The sequence below is a fragment of the Oncorhynchus keta genome, chromosome 21 (assembly GCF_023373465.1).
Source record: "Oncorhynchus keta strain PuntledgeMale-10-30-2019 chromosome 21, Oket_V2, whole genome shotgun sequence".
NCBI classification, from domain to species: Eukaryota; Metazoa; Chordata; class Actinopteri; order Salmoniformes; family Salmonidae; genus Oncorhynchus; species Oncorhynchus keta.
In genome coordinates this window covers 29,642,928-29,669,881 of record NC_068441.1, presented here as the reverse complement: position 1 = coordinate 29,669,881, position 26,954 = coordinate 29,642,928, and the positions used below count along the sequence as shown (strand labels likewise).

At 42.4% G+C, this 26,954-nt stretch overlaps 1 protein-coding gene across 3 annotated transcripts; it reads right to left on the bottom strand.

The window, feature by feature from the left end:
• Nucleotides 1-3,882: 3,882 nt before the first annotated feature.
• Nucleotides 3,883-25,447, bottom strand: LOC118400421 (nuclear receptor subfamily 4 group A member 1-like). 3 transcript variants are annotated; one of them, XM_035797276.2, is made up of 7 exons: nt 25,143-25,447; nt 8,237-9,069; nt 7,896-8,025; nt 7,462-7,625; nt 6,987-7,189; nt 6,617-6,795; nt 3,883-6,317 (listed from the first exon to the last, which is right to left on the bottom strand). In XM_035797276.2, the coding sequence occupies exons 2-7, from the start codon at nt 9,065-9,067 to the stop codon at nt 6,055-6,057; spliced, it is 1,770 nt and encodes a 589-aa protein (XP_035653169.1). In that variant the 5' UTR covers nt 9,068-9,069; nt 25,143-25,447; the 3' UTR covers nt 3,883-6,054. The 3 variants fall into 3 exon arrangements, with proteins under 3 accessions (XP_035653169.1, XP_035653167.1, XP_035653170.1); XM_035797274.2 differs by lacking the exon at nt 25,143-25,447 and adding an exon at nt 11,346-11,499; XM_035797277.2 differs by lacking the exon at nt 25,143-25,447 and adding an exon at nt 11,335-11,477.
• Between the last annotated feature and the right edge of the window lie 1,507 nt (nt 25,448-26,954).

Below are 26,954 nucleotides of genomic sequence, written 5' to 3'. Positions count from 1 at the left end.
TTTTGAACCATTCCATTGTAGATTTTGCTTTATGTTTTGGATCATTGTCTTGTTGGAAGACAAATCTCCGTCCCAGTCTCAGGTCTTTTGCAGACTCCATCAGGTTTTCTTCCAGAATGGTCCTGTATTTGGCTCCATCCATCTTCCCATCAATTTTAACCATCTTCCCTGTCCCTGCTGAAGAAAAGCAGGCCCAAACCATGATGCTGCCACCACCATGTTTGACAGTGGGGATGGTGTGTTCAGGGTGATGAGCTGTGTTGCTTTTACGCTAAACATAACGTTTTGCATTGTTGCCAAAAAGTTCAATTTTGGTTTCATCTGACCAGAGCACCTTCTTCCACATGTTTGGTGTATCTCCCAGGTGGCTTGTGGCAAACTTTAAACGACACTTTTTTATGGATATCTTTAAGAAATGGCTGTCTTCTTGCCACTCTTCCATAAAGGCCAGATTTGTGCAATATACGACTGATTGTTGTCCTATGGACAGAGTCTCCCACCTCAGCTGTAGATCTCTGCAGTTCATCCAGAGTGATCATGGGCCTCTTGGCTGCATCTCTGATCAGTCTTCTCCTTGTATGAGCTGAAAGTTTAGAGGGAAGGCCAGGTCTTGGTAGATTTGCAGTGGTCTGATACTCCTTCCATTTCAATATTATCGCTTGCACAGTGCTCCTTGGGATGTTTAAAGCTTGGGAAATCTTTTTTGTATCCAAATCCGGCTTTAAACTTCTTCACAACAGTATCTCGGACCTGCCTGGTGTGTTCTTTGTTCTTCATGATGCTCTCTGCGCTTTTAACGGACCTCTGAGACTATCACAGTGCAGGTGCATTTATACGGAGACTTGATTACACACAGGTGGATTGTATTTATCATCATTAGTCATTTAGGTCAACATTGAATCATTCGGAGATCCTCACTGAACTTCTGGAGAGAGTTTGCTGCACTGAAAGTAAAGGGGCTGAATAATTTTGCACCCCCAATTTTTCAGTTTTTGATTTGTTAAAAAAGTTTGAAATATCCAACAAATGTCGTTCCACTTCATGATTGTGTCCCACTTGTTGTTGATTCTTCACAAAAAAATACAGTTTTATATCTTTATGTTTGAAGCCTGAAATGTGGCAAAAGGTCGTAAAGTTCAAGGGGGCCGAATACTTTCGCAAGGCACTGTATATTACGAGCAGACCAGTTCTCATGTTCTCACATTCTTTCCTCCCTCTTTGATGTTTATCACATCTTCCTTGCATTCTATATGCTCCTTGTCCCACACACACTCATATAGTTACAGTGGAGAACATGTCCTCTTGCATGTAAGGTGGTGGTATAATGAGGCTAGACGGGTCCTCAAGTCCTGGGTGTTGCATGACAGGACATGAGGTTAGAGATCTAAGGTCAGAGGGTCAACAGCAGCTCCAGATGGTACCTTTCCACTTTGGGAAGGAGATGGTGGCGGTCCACACATCCCAAACATAATCACCATGGGGGGGTTAGTGTTTTGTTACCTAGAGCTGACACTTGCCCCACAGTTATACATAACACACAGAGTCATGGCCAAGCCAGAACGTACGTCTCTGACCGAAACATCCACAATAAATGTGCAGAAGTAGTTTCTGGGGCTGTTGCTATGTTGTTTACCTTAAGGCACAGCTCCGGTGCTAAACCACCAAAGTCTCCGGTTTTCTATTGTTCATTCTAAACCCCTGCTAAACTAAACCACACCATATTGTTTTCTACAATTAAGTCAACTTTGGGGCTGGAATATTTCTATGAGTGAAATATTTCTCCTTATAGCAAAATTATTGTGACCCATATCCAGCGCACATATACAAGGTTACCCACAAGGCCCAGTTACCACTTGTAATTAAAGTCCAAAAGCAGGCCAGCTCTGGTTGCCATACCTAAACCATATCTTTACCCCAAGGCTCGACCTTGCTATGGGCCCCATTAATCTGCTGTCTGTGTGGAATGGAATGGATGCGGTCAGGGATTACCTTATTTTACAGCTGTGAGTAATATCCAATTAATTTTGAAATTAGTTCACCAAACAAATAACATAGCAAACAAGATTTGATCTGTAGTTTGGGCTAGCCTATCAAAAACAATGGACAAAGTCAATACATCGATCCCTATTCAAATGATGAGCAAAAACAGGAGCTGACAGGACAAACGCTGGTAAGCTTGACAAATAAGACGAACTGGCAACAGACAAACAGAGAACACAGGTATAAATACACAGGGGATATGGGCGACACTGGGGGGTGGAGACAAGGGGGGTGGAGACAAGCACAAAGACAGGTGAAACAGATCAGGGCGTGACACATACTGGATAAGATCTGCCAAAATGCCAAGATGCCAAGTCTATTCTACATAAGTGTATACTGCTTTATGTAAACATTAGCTGTATCCATAATGAAAGCAGAGATAGGCAGGTAGCCTAGTGGTTAAGAGCATTGGGCCAGTAACTGAACATTTGCTGGTTGAAATCCCTGAGCAGACTAGGTAAAAAATATATTGATACAGTATACCCTTGAGCAAGGCACTTAACTCTTAACCTTAGTCGCTCTGGATAAGAGTGTGGGCTAAATGACTCAAATGTAGATAGCATACTGTATACTCCCCAGGTTTCATGCCCACTGGTCCCTGAAGTGGGACTACACCCAAGTCTGTCCACTAACTGTACCCATCAGGGTGTGGGCATGCCTGGCTTTTTAAATGGTAACACATGTCTCAATGTCTCACCCTCTTTTCTCCTGTTGACCTCATTTCCACTCCTGCTGCCAACATCAAAATCCAGATGACTGGACTGTGGTCTGAGATTGGGTATCCGGAGGGGTATTGGCTGAACACGGCTGCAATTCTCCTGGGCTGTGGGCTGAAAGGCAAAGGATAGCCTCTGCTGATCATGAGTGCTGTGCCACCGTTAACACCTTGTGCGACAAAACACATTTACAAGTACAAGATGGTGAATTAGATCAAGAGCAAGTTTTGTGCACCTCTCCCCCTCTCCCTTTGGCAGACCAATCTCAAAACGCACCACAGTGGTAATAGCAAGTCTTGATTACAGCAACATATTGCATTGATCATCTCACCCTATAGTAGTAGTGGATGGAGTGAGTTATCTCCATTGCCCATACAATTTAAAACACTTTGTGAACATGTGAAAAGCTTAGAACAATATATATTATTGCAATCAAAGATGAGTTGCTAAATCTAACAAGCTGAATATGTGCTCAGGTGACTTGGGTCTCCCTACTGTATTTGCTGGCATATACTGCAGCATAGCTGTGCCATACTCTATTTAGTAGAGTATGTGGTGTATACAGCCCAATAACAAAGCAACTCAAAGGGGAACAACCAAAATTCATATTGTAAGGTGTTGCTATTTGTGAGTGGATTGGTTGGGTTGTGTTGCTATTTGTGAGTTGATTGGTTGGTACAGTGTTGCTATTTGTGAGTTGATTGGTTGGTATAAGTTATTTTGAGCATTCATATAATATGATTAGACAACACTATGGAAAAGACACAGACTCCCACACAGTTATTACGTCATGTGCCCCTGTGTGGCACGGAGCATGAAAGTTCCCCTTCCATCAATCTTATCTAGAAACTATGCAAGTGGTTTAACCGAAAGGAACGAACTGCTTCCTGTTATGATGTCATGAAAATCAAACCAATGGTGTATAACTTCGGTTGCAGAAGAGCCTGTAGACTAGAGGAAATAGTTTTGACATCATCTTATGTGGTTTAACCACTGATTTCTTTGGAGATACCAGAGAACTCAGAATCGGGTGATAGTTTTTTACTACACACACCGTCATAAAAGTATGTGTTGTAAAAATTGTCTGTGAAAAAGTATCATAACATTTTTAAAAAATGGAAACATGTTGTATTTTGAAATGTTCTTTTAATATTAAATACTTTTTCTTCCTCTGAATATATATATGTATGTACCACATTACAAAAACTCACAAATATAAAGTATTTATGTTATAAGTATACACACGTCACAAACAAACATAGAACATTTTTGTATAAATCTATATACTGTGTTAGAACGCTGAAGTGCTCTTAGCTGCTCGTCCTTTTGTCACATTTCACTGTGTAATGACTTAAGAAATCACTTGAAGTTCATTTCAAGAACAAAATAAAAATAACTACATTTTATAAAACTGCACACACTCCTCCTGAAGGAGCGTGTGTAAGGCAACCCTTACATTAGCAAATGTTTATAGAATCACACAGTTAAGGGTAAGGATAGTAAGCTATAGAGCATTAAGGGATACGTTTGAGTGGATCCATGTTACAGCTATAGTGTGAAACTTAATACTCTTCCACATTCAAAAAATGAAATGTATTCTATGATTTTTATCCCTAGACTATTCTTAGGCTATTCCAAACCATGAGATTCCTAACCTCCGTTTTCAAGTAACTTGGTATGCACATTTTCATTTCAGCCAATCAAACTTCACCAAGTCTGTTCGAATGTTTTGTCATCTGGTTGTTGCCGACATCAAATTAATAGATTTACAGAGTTTCTATCAGTGAGATGGTTGAAATGAAAACCTGAATACACAGGAGGTCTTCAACTTTTGTAAAGGCACTTTTTAAACATTGTAATTCTGCTGGCATTTTTCTCTTTTTAAGGACTCATTCCTATAAAGTTCTAAGGGGAAAAAAATAGTTTCAGTGGTATGATTCTCTTGCCATTACAGAACCGCAATACTTGTTGCATTGTGGCATGAGTAAAACTTATGACACCTTTTAAAAGGTCCAATGCAGCCATTTTTATCTCAATATCAAATAATTTCTGGGTTACAATTAAGTAAGTACCCTACTGTGATTTTTTTTAAATTACAATGGTAAAAAAATAAACAAAAATAGCTTCTTAGCAAAAAGCCATTTCTCTAGCAAGAATTTTGGGTAGGGAGGGGAAAACTGAAAACTAGCTGTTATTGGCAGAAAGGTTTAGAACTCTCTTTCTTATTGGTCTATTAACTAATTTACCACCTGGTAATGTCACCAGGCAGGCCAAAACTCCATCCCACCAAAACAAGCTGAAATTTCAGGCAGCTCTTACACTAAAAGGGCATTATCATAATTTTAACAATTTCACAGTATTATTCCATCCTCATAGTGTGAAAATATAAATATAAACACAGGAATATCACATTTTTGACTGCACTGGGCCTGTAAAGTACATTAAGGCTTTATGGTTGATGAGCTGTAAATGTCACAACAATAGCCAGCTGTCACTGCAGACAGATAGACAGCTACCCTTTGGTCCGACCTTCTATAGGTGTAAATGTGTGGTATCAGGACTACAAATGGCTATTATTATTATTATTATTATGGTTTCACTGAAAATACTCACTTTGAAATGTAGGACGCAACAGTTGTCTTTGAGAAAGGCTAGTGGACTGGAGACTCCAGCGTTTGACACTGTTGGCCTCCCTATGTGTCAACTTTGAACAGCTACTAAATTAAGTTGTGTTGGGATTTGGAAACTCAATAGGATTTTTGAGAACTTAGGTTTAAGTGGGTGTTCAGGTGTGAACATGCCTGCTTTCCCCCCTCAGAGCTGTACATACACACCAACTGTCTCTCAATATTTTGTAGCGTGCAAAAACACAAACGTACACATTTTGCATAGCGATAAAGCCACTCTACAAAGTCACACTTACAAAAGAGACCAAAAACTAGAAATGTTATCTCATGTCTTCTTCTCTCTTGTTGAATGCATTGTCCAGGATAATTCCACAGATTGGAAAATAAACATCCAATTCTGTCACCCACAGGTTTTTGTTATTAAACTAAATGTGAGAAAAATACAGTCTAAGTCCTCACTTTTAGACACTAGACCAGAGGCAGAATCAGACACTTTTCATCAAGTCAGTGCACTGGAAAGGGGAGATGCCACTTCAGTGGGGGGGGGTCCTATAAGTCCCAAATGTAATGGACACAGACAACGGCCCCCTATTCACCTCCTCAGTTTATCATATTTTTGTCCCCTCAGCATCATCACTTAATCATTCCTCTTCATCTTTTTGTCTGTCTTTTCAGAAAGGTAAGGTATCCATGAAGATTTTGTCTACGATGGGTGGTGGAGGGACCAAGTCCTCCAGCTTCAGGTAGAAGATGCGCTGCAGGCCTTGCGTGCAGAGGGTGCGCAGCTCGGGGAGCTTCCCTAGCAGACGGGACAGGAAGTTGGGCTGGGGCCGCCCCGCGTCGGAGCCACTGCTGGCCACGTGGTCCCTCAGACAGGTTATTAGGCGGTTCTGGAACTCCTCCACCCGTTTGGGCTCTTTAAGGCCATGGCGATCTGAGGAGAAACAACAAGGAGAAACCTCTTGATCAGACACATTAATAAATGGGCTTGTGACAGGCTATATACCACAAGCATATAGTATGAGTGTTTCAGTTGAGTAACCAGAACTTACCAGACTTATTGCTTTCAACTCCTAGTGGAGCAGAGAAGGGGTTCACTAAAACTAACAGTATAGTGAAATTCTGTCTGTCTGTCTGTCTGTCTGTCTGTCTGTCTGTCTGTCTGTCTGTCTGTCTGTCTGTCTGTCTGTCTGTCTGTCTGTCTTCGTGTGTTTGCATGTGAATGTGTTTCACCTGTGATGATGACGAGTGCTGCGAGGCAGGCGAATGAGGACACGTCCAGGTTCATGCGGTGGAGGCTCTGGGAGAAGTCCATGATGGAGTCGATCCAGTCGCCAAAGCCCCTCACACACTGCATACGGTGAAGTACCACACCATTGCAGAAGATCAGCTTGTTCTTCTCAGGACTCGACCTAGAGACAGAACAGCCTTAACATATATTGCAGAAACATTGGGTGCACATTTGTTTTTAAGGAATTATACAGTAAATTAGTGCGTCCCAAATGGCAGTCTATTCCCTATTAACTGCATCATTCTTGACCAGGGCCCATAGGGAATAGGGTGCCATTTGGGATGCAGACAATGTTTACAGTGGTAATTATACCTGTATGCTAGCCGGAGGATGAAGAGTTCCACGAAAGCAGATTCCAGGAGAAGCTCCTGGTCTTCTGGGCAGAAGGCGGTGAATCCTGGGATGGTCTCGGCCCATTTCCGCAAAACATCCATGGTGCCAGTCAGCAGGTCGTAGAACTGCTGGATGTCGTTGGCATCCTCTTTCTCTGATAGGCTGACCACTGTCTCATGGTACTGAGGAGTGGAAAGAGGAAAGAAAGGGATGACTCACTGCCTCTGATGTCCATCTCGTCATAACATATAGTGTGAAATGTGATCGAGATCACTTCAATCAAAGAAGATGAATTACATACAACGATATTAAAGCAAGAAGCTTAACTTTAGCAACAGCAATGGGCTAAATTCTGAGAGCGATTCAACAGCAAAGACGAGCTACTGTAGGCACTTAACAAACAACCAATAATATGCTGTTCCATGAGTCACATGACAAGGTCTGGAGGTCTTACCTTGGAGTAGTCCAGTTTTCCGATGGCGGGGTTGGAGTCTATGTGAGCCCTGACAAGAGAGGTGATGATGTTGATGGGTGGGGTGGTGGACACTGACTCTGGTACAGTCTTGGGTTTAGAGGGCAGACGACCCCTGCGACCTTTCAGGCTGTCTGTGCGGACGACTGTAAGTGAGAGAGAGAAATAATAACAAATACTCTCACTGACTGTACGTGTCTGAGATTCTTATATGACTGTCACCGCAAGCCTCTTTCGCTAAACAATTGCTATATCCATTTCAGTTTCTCTTTTTCTACGAGTGGGCACTGTAAAGCTTCAGCTTAGCATTGCTGTCATTCTTAGCTTGGGTTTCACATGACTGTCAGTTCAAGCTTGGGTTTCATATCAAATATAACAGTCACTGAAGGCTTTAAGGGGGTGTAACATGGCATTACCTTCTTTCACCATTCCCACCACGAGGCACTTCTGGAAACGGCAGAATTGGCACCGGTTCCTCCTCCGCTTGTCTACTGGACAGTCTTTGTTGGCTAGGCAAACATATTTAGCATTCTTCTGTACAGTTCGCTGCAAGAAGGGAAAATAAAAACAAAGAACAGTGTGATTATTTTCCTGCACATTTCTCAATGTTCCCCTTTCTCTTTTATAATCACACTTCTACTGGAACTGGAGCCAAGTTAATGTATGAATAGGTTATTATGTGCAACTGAATTATAAAAAATTCTGAGGCAGCCAGCCTGCGAAATAATAATAATATAAGTACTGTGAAGCTTCCTACCTTAAAGAAGCCCTTGCAGCCCTCACAGGTGCGGACCCCGTAGTGCTGACAGGAGGCGTTGTCTCCACACACCGCACAGCGACCCTCGTTGGCCCCGGGGCTACAGATCTTAGGGGACAACATAGACCCCTCCATGAGCCCGGGGCTGTCCAGGGACACCTGGTCCAGGGATAAGGGGGTGTAATGGAGAGGGGAGGCATGCTGCTGTGAGGGCTGGAAGAAAGGGTCCTCCTCACCTTGCTGGGGGCCCTGATGCTGCCCCAGGGGGGAATGCTGCTCCACCGGGGGGGTGAAGGTGAAGAAGGAGGGTTGCTGAGCTAAGCCTGACTTATCAGCCAACCAGCACCCAGGGCCTGGGGAGTAGGGGCTGAAGGGGGAGTCCCAGGCCGAGCCAGGCTGGCTCTGGAAGCCCGGGGTGGGTGGGGAGGCGGTGGCCGACGCAGGGCTGCCATAGTAATCGGAGCCGCAGGAGGACAGCGTCTCGTCGAGGTAGCTGAGGGCAAAGGAGCCCGGGTAGCAGCCGTACACCTGGAGGTCGTCCAGTTTGAAGGCTGAGTGCTGAGCCTGAGGGCTGGAGCTTCCGCCGGCCGCAGGGCCGGAGGGGGCATTGGAGGCAGAGGTGGTGATCTGGCACGAGTAGGCGTCAAACTCGCCCACGTAGCCACTGCCCACCAGGGTGTTGATGCTGGGGAGGGAGGAGGTGGTGAGCTGGTCCCGCTGGGCACCGATGTCCATGGCTGGCTTAGCACTGAGGTCAGGGTTCAGGAACTCAGAGATAAAGTAGTTGTTGTCGTAGGGCACAGTTCCATACTGAGTTTGAACACAGGGCATTGCTAAAAAAAGACATAAAACAATATTTAAGAAAAAATTCTGAAGCCAAATAGTTGCATTCTGTAGTCGCTGTTCTTAATTGTTGTTCTCTATCAAAACGTGAGGCCAACATAACTGCTGAAATTATGAAATAATTTAAATGGTGCCATTTATGTTGAGTAATGTAGCATGAGTAGACCCTATAGGCCCACCTGCCGTACGCTCCAAGTTCACCATCACTCCAGCCAAACCAGGTGCAATAACCTGTAAACAACTCTACAACCAGCATCTGCAAGCCTCCTTACTAATCACTTAAGTCAACAACAGTAAAGAAACTTAACCCGTCTTAGGGATCCCTTTTTAACACCTCTCCAATAGCGCATCCTGACATCATCCCATACAGAAACACTTCCCCCCTCTCCTCACGTTGCCACAGCTTTAGGCCTCTTGGTACCCCTTTGGTGATTCTGAGAAAGCCTGGAAAGCCGGCTGACTGGCTGATGGGGAGATAGACTTGCTGGAGGATATTGGTTACTGGCTTTGAATGCTTTGAAACCCTCCCCTTCGGTTATGAACAGGGCAACCCTCCTCCCAAGGTCTGGGGATTGGGTTCCACGTGGGCTAAATGCCAGCTGAAGAGGGGAAGGTGACAGGCCTGGCGGAGCGGAGGGATGTGGCGAGATGCTAAGGTGTCTTTAGCAGCTGGACATGTCTATGTGATTCATGTCTACCTCTTAGAACTGTCCATATCAGATCTGGAGGATTTTTCTCCATGAGGTGTTCTTTCACTAATCTGTAGCTGTAATCATCTGATCTAATTCATATCTTAATTATTGTCTTAATTCAATTTCAGTTAAAATCGCAATGAAGGCTGTTGGTCAGTCAAAACTTTGAATATCTCAAGATATTCTGGCATGACTAAAAGCAATATAAAATAAACAATTATGCTAAATACTTGAATTTATGTGGAATCACTGCTTTTTCCTGTTTATACACTACATGACCAAAAGTATGTGGACATCTGCTTGTCAAACATCTCATTACAAAATAATATGGAGTTGGTCCCTCCTTTGCTGCTATAACAGCCTCCACTCTTCTGGAAAGGCTTTCCAATAGATTTTGGAACATTGCTGTGGGACCTTGCATCCATTCAGCCACAAGAGCATTAGTGAGGTCAGGCTCTGACGTTGTGCGATTAGGCCTGGCTCGCAGTCTGCATTCCAATTCATCCCAAAGGTGTTTGATGGTGTTGAGGTCAGGGCTCTGTTATCAATGGTGTGGCTGAAATAGCCAAATGCACTAATTTGAAGGGGTATCCATATACTTTTGTATATATAGTGTATCATCACTAAAAACATGTCTGGGTGTAAGCTATCCTGACTTATAAAAAGGGTGCTTACATCAAAAGGTCACAAGTTAACCTCTGAACCCCATGTGTGACATGCACGCAGAGGATATGTGTGCATCTGATAAGATGAGGACAAGAGAGACAACAGTGAGACATCCAATACCGCCACTGCCTCCTCTTGAACACCCAGTAAAACTACTGGCCACATCGCCACCTGTCTGATCTTTCTCATTAGTAGCTTAAGTTGATAACAATGTGATGCATCAGCCTATTTATTTCATATAATAAAATAATACACATGGATTAAGTTAATAACTGACAATGAAGAGCAAATATTACAAAACTATAAATAGCCTACCACTCATATTCTCAACTATTTCAGACCATCAATACACCCCTATTGGCCCCATATAAAAGGCCCTATAAAATAGCCCTGTTAAACAGCATAGTCTAGAGATAGCCTTTGAAACGTGCGAGGCAAAAATCAGTCAGTGATAGAGAACTGGGGGAGTGTGCGGCTGGTTGCAACACAACACAGACCAACACATCGTCAATTCACAAGCGTGATAGCGATCAATGTTGAATGCAGTCAAGTCGACAATGATATCCAAGACATCTATCATTTGGTCTGACATGTTATTAAGCTTTTATTTGATTAACAGTTTTAAGCAGCTGTAGCCTATTCGAATGGTATAGCATCTAAACATTGCCTTTTCTGTATATGTCATTCGAAAATAGAATGAAACTAGGCTACTTTATCACATGATCAAGAAAACAAATTTACAGTCATTGCAAGTAGGCTAAAATGCCACAAATTATTCAATAAGTAAGCTCTTTAGGAGGGTAAAGTTTTCGAAGATTAAAAAAAGCATCCTTGCCAATCGGATCCATAACAAAACAGTGAAGACCACTAGCATGCATGCAAAATAATAATAAATACCTTTTACTAACCTGATCTATAAATCCTCTAAATTCCTTAGACAGATTTTCATTTATTCCGAGTGATGGAGAAGCATCAAGTGTATTAAACCTCTGTCTACAGTTCAGAAAGGGAATGAAATCTTCAGACTTCGGGTAGAGTGTAATATATACAGTCACTTTTATTTTGCCGTTACGTCGGGTGGCCCCGGCTCTAGGCGTGTCTTTCCGCAAAAATAGCAAAGGGGCGGTGATTTTTCCGGGTCAGGAGCCAATGGCATCGTTCTCACACAGACGTTCTTATACTCTGACGCACGCTCGGGATTCCATTGACGCAAGCGACGGCGGAACGTTTGATCTAAATTTAGACCTGGTTACACGCGTAGAGCTATAACTGCCTAGAATAGGCCAAAAATAAACGTCAGATGATTACATTGTATTGCTTAAAGCAAAGTTAATAACTGCCAAATGAGTGACAGAGATAACGTAATTAATGGTTTGTCATAGGGAAGTCCTTGTAAAGAGTATATGCTGGGTCGTTTTGTTTAAGTCTATTTAAATAGCATAGGCCTAACTATAGGCTATTCAAATGGTACACAATGTAGCCTATATAAAGGCTAATATGTCTAGTCTAACATACCATTTGTAAACAGTGACACTTGCAAACAGGGATGTAAATTGAGGGAGTTTATATACACAATTGCTCAGTTAGGTTTAATTCACTGGCTTAAAGATCTAGCTGTAGACCTATCTTCTAAGTAAAATTTGAACAATTGAGTAATTATAATACTTGTTAAACTGTACTTACAGGAATAATTACACAGTAAAAATGGGCTCTGTATGTAAAGTGTAAACCTTATTAATGACATAACACATTAATAACATATTGCATACGCTCTGTCTATAGCCTCGCTATTGATATTTTACTGCTGCTTTTTAATTATTTGTTACCTCTCATATTTTTTAAAAGGTATATTTTATATTTTTTAAATCGCATTGTTGTTTAGGATTTGTAAGTAAGCACTTCACTGCAAGGTGTTTTCGGCGCATGTGACAAATACAATTTGATTTGATATTGTATGAAGGCCTTTTTATTAATCAGCTGGACTATATAATTACACTAGCCTACATTCGAGGAGGCCTGTGCTCCAATTCTCCACCCTTTTCCCAAAAGTGAGCATTTGTGCTCTCCACGACATGGATTTAAAAGTATAGGATTGGTGTAACAGTCCATGCTTATAACAATCTTATGCTTTTAAATCCAAGTGCACACTTCAGGGAAGAGGGTGGAGAATTGGGATGCAGAGTAGGTGCAGCTCGACAAGTTGTAGTATGCATGGGTGTGTTGAGGATGTGTGTACGCAGGAAAAGCCAAGCCCTGCTTGAAGTGTAACAAGCGGGAAACATATGCAAGTGGCTGCATCAAGGTATTATTATTACAATGCCAACAAGATCAGACAGGGGTGTCCATACAGTCCTAAAGCCATGCAGGGCAGTAAAACAACTGTAAAGGTGTTGGCACCTTCTAGACAGGTAAATGCTCAGAATTCAGGGACTGAATACCCAGCTCAATTCATGGAGGGCCGAGTGCCTGCGGGTTTTTGCTCCTCCCTTTATTGATCAATAAAGGTAATTGATTAGTAAGGAACTCCCTCACCTGGATGACTAATTTATAAAAAAATATGTTTTTAAACCCAGCAGGCACTCGGCCCTCCAGGAATTGAGTTTGACACCCCTTGTATAGCCTTCATTTTTTTCCATCTCCACTTCCTCTGGGGAAGTTTCCACAGAAACGTATATTTACTGCAAGTTTTGATCATTCTGGCAGCAGAGTACCGGTCGGGAGTGGTAGGTGCAGCTCTAGGATCAGTTTCCCCTCCCTCAATCGTAACCCTAACCCTGAAAAAGCTAAAAGTGACCCAAATCAGGGTCTACAGGCAACTTCATCCTATAACAGCAGAGTACCTAGCAAATTTAGTTGAGTCAGAAAGTGTAATGTGTGTCAGTCAACAATATGGGGCTGTATGACAATCTACTACTCTATTGAACAACAACGATCGGTTTCTCAGACAAAGATGAAGTCTAGTTCAGGCCTAAAAACACAAACAAGCATGCGTGTGTGTGTGTGTGTGTGTTCATGTGTGTGTGACTCCAGACTTCCTCATTCACTCTCATTGGGATCATACTGAAAAGTATTGTATCTTAATATGAAGATGGTGATGTTGCTAAAAATATCAGAGAACACCCCGTACTTATACAAAAGGCCCAGTCTTACACCTGTACCCTTGCAGTAATTGTGAGCACCTGCACTTTACTGTCTATGTCTGCACTCTGCTCTCTTTCCAGTCCCAGTGCAGGCAGGCCAGGACCACAGTGCAATGACATGACTCATATCTCCAAATTCCTCCCTTGACTTTGAATCCATCCCAATCCCAACACACAGTATGTACAGTAAAACATGCTATACTGTAGAGTCAATATTCATCCATCTGGTGCACCATATTCTGGAAACTTGGAGGAAGAAACTGTTGTTTTCACCAACCACCTGGGGAGAGAGTGGGAGGGGGGGAAACCCCAGCAGTAGTCTAACCTAACTAATGTCTCAGTGTAATAGAGGCTATAGACATGGTGGAAAGATATACTGTATGATATGATATCCTATAATGTCATCCAGTCTCTCAGAGTACAATATATGTTATTATCTTCTATACTTAGAGTATAGACAACAGATCTAGACCCATTGTCCCTGTAGATTTCACTCCAGAAAACACTCTGACATGTAAGCTGCAAATCACTCACCAATGATAAGACCCTGTGGCCGGTTAAACTGTCTATACTGATCCCCTGTAGTTGAAGATAATTATAATTTCCCATTGCAGAACATTGACTTGAATGGGAGAGTTTGATCTAGTAATTCTACTTCTATGGTTGAATATAGCAGTTGGCACCCCCTATGTCCCAATAATATCTCCTTTCTCCTGAAGTGTGCACTCGTTCACCATTTATCATCAATTTTAAAGCACTGAATTGGAGGAGGGCTAGCGGGAGTTTCCACCATGTTTCTTATAACACTCATTTTCTTTCAAATCAGTGAAGGGAATTGAACAAGTGCACACTTTAGGAGGAAGGACAGATTATTGGGACGTAGCCAGAGTGTCTGCTGATCATTACACATGACATGTATACACACACCCTGTTTTCTAAGAGTAGATAAGAAAAACATTCACCATGTAGGTCAGATGACTCCCTCTCTCCAAAAGATTGACTCTCTCAAGTGTAAAGCAGAGCTACGACCAAACCCCAACACGCCCTCCCTCGGGATCAGACACTTCAGTTCCCACCATCCTTCCACAGCGCCCAGCTGCCATCTGACATTTATCAGCAGCCATACAAGCACAGGCCTGCGGACAAGCACAGACACCACTTAAGTAGTTGCCTCCTCACTACCACACAACAGCAAGAAATCACTAACCGCCACTCGCACCCTCTGAGGGGGTCTTTGGGCATGCTGTAAGTAATGTCTAATTAATTTTTTCAAAGCAGGCTAGGTGAACCCACACAGAGAAACAGTGGCATTAAGAATAACCAGGATGGGTTTCCTCTTCCCTGCCTAGGGGATAAAAGAGCGTCTGGAGCATCAGGACTGGCCTGGTCACAAGTCAGCTGCTTTATCCCCAAAGCGAGCCCCACCCCACACAGGCATCCTTGTGGTGATAGGCAGCGCTCCCTTTGCCGTGTTCATGAGATAAGGCTTTGAGATGGTGGCCGTACCTGTGGAGTTAAGATTATCTGTGGAGTTAAGATCTTGGCTGGGGAGTGAAATGGAGCAGTGTCTGACACCTCTCAGGCAACAGCAGCTGCCTATATAGTCACCACACCTCCCTCCCTGGCACGAGTGCACAGGCACACACACATCTCCCTTCCCCCACGCTCTGCACATACAGTCACATCACAGCTAAGTTTTGAATATCCAGCAGGCATCCCACATGACATACTTTGAAGAAAAGGATTGGTGATTACACTGTCACTCAGTAACAACACACATTACACTTGCTTCTTGCTGGACATTTTCTTATTTTTCTCACTGTGTTTATGAAGCCCAAAATTGTTCCAACATACAGAACAAGTATCATTTCCCCTGTAAGGATGGTACCTGAGAGATGGGGATAGAGCCACAGGCAGGGGAAATTCTAACACTGCCTAAATCAGTAGGTTATATTATAGCTACGTAAATATAACTGGCCACAATAATGCCTTAGATCTATTAAACATGAACAGGAAACAATGGCTATTGCATAGGTGTCACGCCCTGACCATAGAGAGCCTTTGTTTCTCTATGGTATAGTAGGTCAGGGCGTGACTGGGGGTTATTCTAGTTGATTATTTCTATGTGGGGTTCTAGTTTATTTTTCTATGTTGGTGATTTTGTATGATTCACAATTAGAGGCAGCTGGTAATTGTTGTCATATTTAAGTAGTTATTGTTCCTACCTGTGTTTGTGGGATATTGTATTTTGAGTAAGTGTACGTAGCACCTCTGTAGCCACGGTTCGTTGTTAGTTTATTGTTTTTTTGTCTTTATTAAGTTTCGCTTTATCAATAAAATGATGTGGAACTCAACATCCGCTGCATCTTGGTCCATTTCTACAAACGATCGTGACAATAGGGAAATATCAACCAACCCCTTGAGGTGTACAAAATGTATTAAACAATTATTTGCTTCTTTATTTCAGATTCCCTCAAAACACTTTTTCCCCAATCATGGACCATGTAGTTGCTAATCAACCATAGACTCAATTTAGTAGAATTTATTCAATTTCAGACATAATTAAGTTGATCAACACATACACCTAATCTTAGATTTACAATGTTATCAATTCCAGGCATAGCTTTCTATCTATTTATTTTTTTACCTTTATTTATCCAGGTAGTCCCATTGAGGTCAGGAAACCTCTTCACAAGGGAGAACTGTTGTTGTGCTTACAGAGTGCTCAACATGAGATCCCCACAGGGAATGATCAGGTGCTGGTCGATGAAGTTGAAAATAAAAAACTGATGACCCGATCTGAACAGTCTTCAACCTACTGGATCTTTGACAGCTGTTTAAATTTGTAAGTCTCAAATCCAATACTTCAACCCATCACAGGGCCCCATGGATCCCATTGGTGTATGTTTCAGCTCACAAACCCCCCTTATCCTAGTAGATTCACACCTTGAGAAGCAGTGACAGGGATGAATAATGGAGGGGATGTGGCTAAAAATGGGGCGGCTGCATCAGATATCGTTCCCCTCTCCTAGGTATTAGTTTAGGCCTGGGACCTTTTTGTAAAGCCTTGGCAATGCAAACTTTGCAAACATGACACAAGACATAGCTGTACACTACATGATGGTTCAATTGGGTAAGGCCTTTCCACTTTTAATGGCTATGATGACAGATGTCACATAATGTGACTGATAAAAGTTATAGCACATGAATTGATATGCTTACCATAGCATGATGTGGGCTTAGGCTTTATGAGGAATGGTAAGAGTACAGGGTCACAATCAGGAAGTTATAATTATATGTGTTACATTCCTGCAGTCAGCATGCCAATTGCACACTCCCTAAAAACATGAGACATCTGTGGCATTGTGTCGTGTGACAAAACTGCACATCTTAGTGTGGCCTTTTATTGTCCTCAGCACAAGGTGCACCTGTGTAGTGAACATGCTGTTTAATCAGCTTCATGATATGCAATACCTCTCAGGTGGATGGATTATCTTGGCAAAGGAGAAATGCTCTCTAACAGGAATGTAAACAAATTTGTGTACAATATTTGAGATAAATAAGGTTTTTGTGGATCTTTTATTTCAGCTCATGAGACATGGGACCAACACCTTACACATTGCATTTATATTTTTGTTCAGTATAAGTCAACATCCTAAAGGGTGATTTTTAGCTCACAGTCCCATAGAGGGCCTTGGTCAAAAGTAGTAGTCTAAATAGGGAAAAGGGTACCATTTGGGACACAGCCCAGCTGTGGGCTATGGGATATTTTCAGATATTTGAGGAAGATATAAATGATATACATTTTTATTATGGAAATCTGAAACGTAACCATGCACTGGAATGGCTTGTTTGTTTTAATTGTTTTAAATGTAAATGTAAATGTTAATGCCTCATATCATTGCTACTGTAAGGACAGGTATGGGAACATAAACCAAGTGAAGACACCAGAGATTATGATAATAATGCATGACAGTGGCACTACCACCACGCAGCTACTGCTCACACATACCTCAAGAAGTCATGGCAACCATCAACACCACTGCCTGCCTGTCACTGAGTAAGAAGTTGTCTCAACTCTTGTGGGTTATCTCAAGGTGACCCAGAAGTTACATGCCATTCCCTATGATGTGCTAATCTAAGTTTAGCTTTTGTCAGTCTTGGTTAGGTTGACAGTTCATATTGGATATTTTTAGGCACATAATGTTTTGGTCTGTAATTTTTATCATAGGTACACTTCAACTGTGAGAGACAGAATCTATAACAAAAATCCAGAAAATCACATTGTATGATTTTTAAGTAATTAATTTGCATTTTATTGCATGACATAAGTATTTGATCACCTACCAACCAGTAAGAATTCTGTCTCTCACAGACATGTTAGTTTTTATTTAAGAAGCCCTCCTGTTCTCCACTCATTACCTGTATTAACTGCACCTGTGATCTTCCTTTCTGGGTTGGCGCCCCCCCTTGGGTTGTGCCGTGGCGGAGATCTTTGTGGGCTATACTCGGCCTTGTCTCAGGATAGTAAGTTGGTGGTTGAAGATATCCCTCTAGTGGTGTGGGGGCTGTGCTTTGGCAAAGTGGGTGGGGTTATATCCTTCCTGTTTGGCCCTGTCCGGGGGTGTCCTCGGATGGGGCCACAGTGTCTCCTGACCCCTCCTGTCTCAGCCTCCAGTACTTATGCTGCAGTAGTTTATGTGTCGGGGGGCAAAGGGTCAGTTTGTTATATCTGGAGTACTTCTCCTGTCCTATTCGGTGTCCTGTGTGAATTTAAGTATGCTCTCTCTAATTCTCTCTTTCGCTCTCTCGGAGGACCTGAGCCCTAGGACCATGCCTCAGGACTACCTGACATGATGACTCCTTGCTGTCCCCAGTCCACCTGGCCGTGCTGCTGCTCTCCAGTTTTAACTGTTCTGCCTGTGATTATTATTATTTGACCATGCTGGTCATTTACGAACATTTGAACATCTTGGCCATGTTCTGTTATAATCTCCACCCAGCACAACCAGAAGAGGACTGGCCACCCCACATAGCCTGGTTCCTCTCTAGGTTTCTTCCTAGTTTTTCTACATGCTTCTACACCTGCATTGCTTGCTGTTTGTGGTTTTAGGCTGGGTTTCTGTACAGCACTTTGAGATATCAGCTGATGTACGAAGGGCTATATAAATACATTTGATTTGATTTGACCTGTTTGAACTCGTTACCTGTATAAAAGACACCTGTCCACACACTCAATCAAACAGACTCCAACCTCTCCACAATGGTCAAGACCAGAAAGTTGTGTAAGGACATCAGGGATAAAATTGTAAACCTGCACAAGGCTGGGATGGGCTACAGGACAAGAGGCAAGCAGCTTGGTGAGAAGGCAACAACTGTTGGCGCAATTATTAGAAAATGGAAGAAGTTCAAGATGATGGTCAATCACCCTCGGTCTGGGGCTCCATGCAAGATCTCACCTCGTGGGACATCAATGATCATAAGGAAGGTGAGGGATCAGCCTACACGGCACGACCTGGTCAATGACCTGAAGAGAGCTGGGACCACAGTCTCAAAGAAAACCATTAGTAACACACTACGCCGTTATGGATTAAAATCCTGCAGCGCAGGCAAGGTCCCCCTGCTCAAGCCAGCGCATGTCCAGACCCGTCTGAAGTTTGCCAATGACCATTTGGATGATCCAGAGGAGGAATGTGAGAAGGTCATGTGGTCTGATGAGACAAAAATATAGCTTTTTGGTCTAAACTCCACTCGTCGTGTTTGGAGGAAGAAGAAGGATGAGTACAACCCCAAGAACACCATCCCAACCGAGAAGCATGGAGGTGAAAACATAATTCTTTGGGGATGCTTTTCTGCAAAGGGGACAGGACGACTGCACCGTATTGAGGGGAGGATGGATGGGGCCATGTATCGTGAGATCTTGGACAAAAACCTCCTTCCCTCAGTAAGAGCATTGAAGATGGGTTGTGGTTGGGTCTTCCAGCATGACAACGAGCCGAAACACACAGCCAGGGCAACTAAGGATTGGCTCCGTAAGAAGCATCTCAAGGTCCTGGAGTGGCCTAGCCAGTCTCCAGACCTGAACCCAATAGAACATCTTTGGAGGGAGCTGAAAGTCCGTATTGACCAGCGACAGCCCCGAAACCTAAAGGATCTGGAGGAGGTCTGTATGGAGGAGTGGGCCAAAATCTCTGCTGCAGTGTGTGCAAACCAGGTCAAGAACTACAGGAAACATATAATCTCTAATTGCAAACAAAGGTTTCTGTACCAAATATTAAGTTCTGCTTTTCTGATGTATCAGATACTTATGTCATGCAATAAAATGCAAATGAATTACTTACAAATCATACAATGTGATTTTCTGGATTTTTGTTTTAGATTCCGTCTCTCACAGTTGAAGTGTACCTATGATAAATTACAGACCTCTACATGCTTTGTAAGTAGGAAAACCTGCAAAATCGTCAGTGTATCAAATACTTGCTCTCCCCACTGTATATGTGTACCTATGATGAAAATTACAGGCCTCTCATCTTTTGAAGTGGGAGAACTTACACAATTGGTGGCTGACTAAATATTTTTTGCCCCACTGTATATCTATACACCTACAAACAAGCAAGATTTCTGGCTCTCACAGACCTGTAACTTCTTCTTTAAGAGGCTCCTCTGTCCTCCACTCGTTACCTGTATTAATGGCACCTGTTTGAACTTGTTATCAGTATAAAAGACACATGTCCACAACCTCAAACAGTCACACTCCAAACTCCACTATGGCCAAGACCAAAGAGCTGTCAAAGGACACCAGAAACAAAATTGTAGACCTGCACCAGGCTGGGAAGACTGAATCTGCAATAGGTAAGCAGCTTGGTTTGAAGAAATCAACTGTGGGAACAATTATTAGGAAATGGAAGACATACAAGACCGCTGATAATCTCCCTCGAGCTGGGGCTCCACGCAAGATCTCAACCTGTGGGGTCAAAATGATCACAAGAACGGTGAGCAAAAATCCCAGAACCACACGGGGGGACCTAGTGAATGACCTGCAGAGAGCTGGGACCAAAGTAACAAAGCCTACCATCAGTAACACACTACGCCGCCAGGGACTCAAATCCTGTAGTGCCAGACGTGTCCCCCTGCTTAAGCCAGTACATGTCCAGGCCCGTCTGAAGTTTGCTAGAGAGCATTTGGATGATCCAGAAAAAAGATTGGGAGAATGTCATTTGGTCAGATGAAACCAAAATAGACCTTTTTGGTAAAAACTCAACTCGTTGTGTTTGGAGGACAACAAATGCTGAGTTGCATCCAAAGAACACCATACCTATTGTGAAGCATGGGCGTGGAAACATCATGCTTTGGGGCTGTTTTTCTGCAAAGGGACCAGGACGACTGATCCGTGTAAAGTAAAGAATGAATGGGGCCAAGTATCGTGAGATTTTGAGTGAAAACCTCCATCAGCAAGGGCATTGAAGATTAAATGTGGCTGGGTCTTTCAGCAAGACAATGATCCCAAACACACCGCCCGGGCAACGAAGGAGTGGCTCCGTAAGAAGCATTTCAAGGTCCTGGAGTGGCCTAGCCAGTCTCCAGATCTCAACCCCATAGAAGATCTTTGGAGGGAGTTGAAAGTTTGTGTTGCCCAGCAACAGCCCCAAAACATCACTGCTCTAGAGGAGATCTGCATGGAGGAATAATTTGCAAATAAATTCATAAAAAATCCTACAATGTGATTTTCTGGATTTCTTTCCCTAATTTTGTCTGTCATAGTTGAAGTGTACCTATGATGAAAATTACAGGCCTCTCTCATCTTTTTAAGTGGGAGAATTTGCACAATTGGTGGCTGACTAAATACTTTTTTGCCCCACTGTATATACTGATACTGTATGTGTGTGTATATATATATATTCATACAGTATCAGTCAAAAGTCTGGATACACCTACTCATAAGGTTCATTTTTATTTTTTTACTTTGTAGAATAATAGTGAAGACATCAAAACTATGAAATAATCCATATGGAATTATGTAGTAACCACAAAAGTTTAAAAAATCTAAACATATTTTATAGTTGAGATTCTTGAACGTAGCCACCTTTTGCCTTGATGACAGCTTTGCACAGTCTTGGCATTCTCTCAACCAGCTTCACCTGGCATGCTTTTCATGAGGTAGTCACCTGGAATGCATTTCAATTAACAGGTGTGCCTTGTTTAAAGTTCATTTGTGGAATTTATTTCCTTCTTAATGCGTTCGAGCCAATCAGTTGTGTTGTGACAAGGTAGGGGGGATATACAGAATATTGTCCTATTTGGACGAACTGAAAGCATGTATATCCTACCAACAGGACATTAAAAACTGTAATATATTATGTTTCACTGAGTCGTGGCTGAACGACGACATTAAGAACATACAGCTGGCGGGTTATACACTCTATCAGCAGGATAGAACAGCATCCTCTGGGAAAACACGGGGCGGGGGCAATTGCATATACGTAAACAACAGCTGGTGCACTCCAGCAAAGACGGTTCTCTCTGCTACCGCATGGCAAGCAGTACCAGAGCGCCAAGTCTTGGCCCAAGAGGTTTCCAAACAGCTTCTACCCCCAAGCCATGAGACTCCTGAACAGCTAATCAAATGGCTACCCAGGCTATTTGCATTGCCCCTCCCCCCCGTACCGGTACCCCCTGTATATAGCCCTGCTATTGTTATTTACTGTTGCTCTTTAATTATTTGTTATTCTTATCTCATAATTATTTTATTTTTGTAGGTATTTTCTTAAAACTGCATTGTTGGTTAAGGGCTTGTAAGTAAGCATTTCACTGTAAGGTTGTATTCGGCGCATGTGACAAATACAATTTGATGATCTCTGCATCTGTGTTTCCCACCGTGAAGCATGGAGGAGCAGGTGTGATAGTGTGGTGGTGCTTTGCTGGTGACTGCCCTGTGAGGATCCAAATAAGTCAGATCAGCATTGCAATAAATAACTTCAACCGGACCCCCTCTCACCTGCAGAGGGTGGGAAAAGGGAACTGGTGGGGGGTTGACAGCTCACACCCTGTTGTAAATCAAGGGATAGAACATTCAGCATCTCCCTCTCCAATGTTCACCACAGGAATGTGCCTTTGTCTACACAGACCTTTTCCCGCCAAAATGCTAACACGTTCTAAAGTGAATACTGGAACAATATTTCTAACATAGAATGTGGGGAATGGTTAGAGGCGACCTAAAACAACACTGATTTGGTTGTTATTTTGTGATGTCATTAAAAATGTTATAAAGGAAATACTGCAAATAGCTCAGTTGGTAGAGCATGGCGCTTGTAACGCCAGGGTAGTGGGTTCGATTCCCGGGACCACCCATACGTAGAATGTATGCACACATGACTGTAAGTCGCTTTGGATAAAAGCGTCTGCTAAATGGCATATATTATTATTATTATATTATACCAACTCTATGCGTGAAGTGTCCATCCGATGCATTGTGCGTGAATTATGAAACATTTTGCAAGTGTTTTTGTTAAGAGAGGGATGTGATTTTAGAAACTATAATTGTTTCCATAACTTTGTACAAGGAAATAGTCACCGCCCCCTTGAGTGAGGTCAGAGAGCATGTCAGCCTGGCGGAATCGCCCTTTTGAACAAACTGTATAAAATAATGGATTAAGAATGAACATATCAGACCAGAAAGACGTTGAGCTGCAGCTCACGTTTAAAGTGGTTTGAACTCTGAATATCAACACGAGGTAGAGACAATAAAGTCACCTCCCGGACAGTCAGTGGTACAGCTGATTAGCTGTCCTAAGTAAAGTATCTAAAAAAGCTAATTTAAGTGGGATCATTCCATTAATCGTATTATGCTACTCTCATCACCCCACTGGAAACCATTGACACGGCTGGCTAGCCTATCTTCAAAGAAGCATCTTCCAGAGCGAATGGAAGTAGAATAAACTCTGTAGTTCTGTTCCAAACTACACTACAAGTCACCGGATACCGGACCACAGCAGAGGAGAACAACAGTAGAAAAGGCCCAAAGGGTGGCGGTTCATGTGCAAAGTATATGATTACTGTGAGAGTAGTAGTATTCTCTCTCTCTCTCTCTCTCTCTCTCTCTTTTTGTAACAAGCAGTCATATTATGTCAGTCATTTTATCCTGTCATACCATTTAGTTAGCTAGTAAATAAATAATTAAACAAATTTGTGTAGTACTGAATCATTAGTAAGGCTCGGGTTTTTGCAGGTGCAAGGAGGTGGTGTGTTCAGAATGATGATATGATACGAGGTTGTGATTAATAAATTGACTGTTTATATATGTACTAGATTAAGACTTTGAGTTTAATTCGAGAGATGGTAACTCTTTAAAGAACCGCTCTCGTGGTGTCCCAATTCCTAATGAGCTAATTGCTACATGATAAATTTAATTGGGTAACAATTAAACCTAGATAGTTGATTAGATAAATAACAGTCACCAGATTAATGAAAGTAAAGTCACGACACTGTCAGTGATTTATTTAGAATTCAAGGCACACTTAACCATCATGGCTACCACAGCATTCTGCAGCAATACTACATCCCATCTGGTTTGCGCTTAGTGGGACTATCATTAGTTTTTCAACAGGACAATGACCCAAAACACACCTACAGGCTGTGTAAGGGCTATTTGACCAAGAAGGAGAGTGATGGAGTGCTGCATCAGATGACCTGGCCTCCACAATCCCCCGACCTCAACCCAATTGAGATGGTTTGGGATGAGTTGGACCGCAGAGTAGAGGAATAGCAGCCAACAAGTGCTCAGCATATGTGGGAACTCATTCAAGACTGTTGGAAAAGCATTCCAGGTGAAGCTGGTTGAGAGAATGCCAAGAGTGTGCAAAGCTGTCATCAAGGCAAAGGGTGGCTTCTTTGAAGAACCTAAAATCTAAAATATATTTTGATTTGTTGAACACTTTTTTGGTTACTACATGATTCCATATGAGTTATTTCATAGTGTCGATGTCTTCACTATTATTCTGGTACTGGTACTGTATATGGTACTGTATATGCAATAATTACAAAATGTGAGTGGACAGGATTGGACATTCTTGATTCCTGATTATTATTTGAAAGAGACATTATGTGATGAATAATTTGAACATGCAGTGCGCAGGTTAGCCTTTTTAGTCATGCATCTTGTTCTAGGCTAGAGGCAGCTCTGCAGAGTGGGCACTATTTGGCACAGCTACAAAGTCATAAAATCAGATTTTCCCTAACCTTAACCACACTGCTAACCCTAATACCTAACCCTAACCTTACATAAAGAACAAAAAGCACATTTTTGTTTTCAGGATTTTTTTGAATATACCCAATTTTGAGTTAGCAGCTGGCCTATCTAAGGGGAAATAGCTCAGTTCTGCCTCCAGGACAAGATTGACAATGAACGTAAACCGTTAACCTACATGCAGTGCAAAGGCTACTTGTGTTGCCTATTTTGCAAATATTTTCCATTTACATAAGTAGGCTATTTATAGGTGATGTGGGATGTAGCCTTTGCAAACATACATTTTTATTAAAATAAAAGCTTTAGAAAAAACGTTAACTTGCCTGAGCATCATAATGTTGTTGTAACTATCCTCTTGTCCGTAGTTTCGCTTCATTCCACATCTATCTCAAAGCGCAACACTCTCGTCGTCATTTCACTCCCAGCCAGTCCGATTTTTCAGGTTAATCTCTGTCTGTCTGCATGCTTTTTATGTTTACACAGCTCTGCATGTTTACTCTTCTGCTTTCTATATTGAAGTCATTTCAAAAGACACAAGAAGATCAACAAAACAGCAAAGTCCTTAAAACAAAGTGGGCTTTTCTTCACTGCTTTTCTTCATGCAATTCGATGCTTGATTTCCAGCTAAATTAACTCCCCCTTGTTCCATTCACTGTTTCGTATTCGATAGAATGGGAGATGCTTGTCTCGCGAAGAACAATGAGGGCCAGTCTCTCCGATGACGTAAATCAAGGGTTCCCATTGACGTTGGTGGAATCCCTGCATGTGACGTAGGTCAGATCTGTCGATGTCAGGGACTTGGAGATACACAATTCAATGGTTGAGGACGTCAAAAAGAAGAAAAAAGAGAAACAAGTTTCTAAAAATAGATTGCGGAAGAATAGCCTATTGTTGTGAATGTCTGTTGCCAGATAGGGTAAAATGTCACTTTCTTTTGCTTACCTTTTTTCGTCGTTTTGCACACACTGTAGGTCTACACATAAACAGTTACATAAAGAATATGTGAACAAATAGCTACAATGAACAAAATATAAACGCAACATGTAAATTGTTGGTCCTATGTTTTGATCCAGAAATTGTCCATGCACACAAAAGCTTATTTCTCTCAAATGTTGTGCACAAATGTGTTTACATCCTGAGCATTTCTCCTTTGGGAGAAATGGGCAAGATAGCCCATCCACCTGACAGGTCTGGCATATGAAGAAGCTGAAGCACCACCACGATCATTACACAGGTGCACCTTGTGCTGGGGACAATAAAAGGCCACAGTTTTGTCACACAACACAATGCCACATGTCTCAAGTTGAGGGCAGTTGCAAACGGCATGCTGACTGCAGGAATGTCCACCAGAGCTGTTGCCAGAGAATTTAAAGTTAATTAAATTCGTAATTTTAGAGAATTAAATGTAATTTTAGACAATTTTTTGCAGTATGTCCAACCAGAGAAAATTAGAAAATTAAACAATTAAAGAGAATTAAACGTCATTTAGAGAATTTTTAGCAGTATGTTCAACCAGCCTCACAACCGCTGACCATGTGTAATCCTGCCAGCCCAGGATCTCCACAACAGACTTCTTCCCTTGCAGGATCCTCTGAGACCAGCCACCTGGACAGCTGATGAAACTGTGGGTTTGCACAACCTAAGAATTTCTGCACAAACTGTCAGGAAGCGTCTCAGGGAAGCTCATCTGCGTGCTCGTCGTCCTCACCAGGGACTTGACCTGACTGCAGTTCGGCATCGTATCTGACTTCAGTGAGCAAATGCTCACTTTCCATGGCCTCTGGCATGCTGGAGAAGTGTGCTCTTCATGGATGAATCCCGGTTTCAACTGTACTGGGCAGATGGCAGACAGCTTGTATGGCGTCATGTGGGCGTGATGATTGCTGATGTCAGCGTTGTGAACAGAGTGCCCATGGTGGTGGCGGGGTTATGGTATGGGCAGGCATAAGCTACGGACTAATGAAAACAATTGCATTTTATCGATGGCAATTTGAATGCACAGTGATACCGTGACAAGATCCTGAGGCCCATTGTCATGCCATTCACTCACCTCATGTTTCAGCAAGACAACTTGTAGACTTGTTTACGTGCTGCTGTGCGGTTTGTTGCCAACCTTACCTTGCTACCTGCCAACT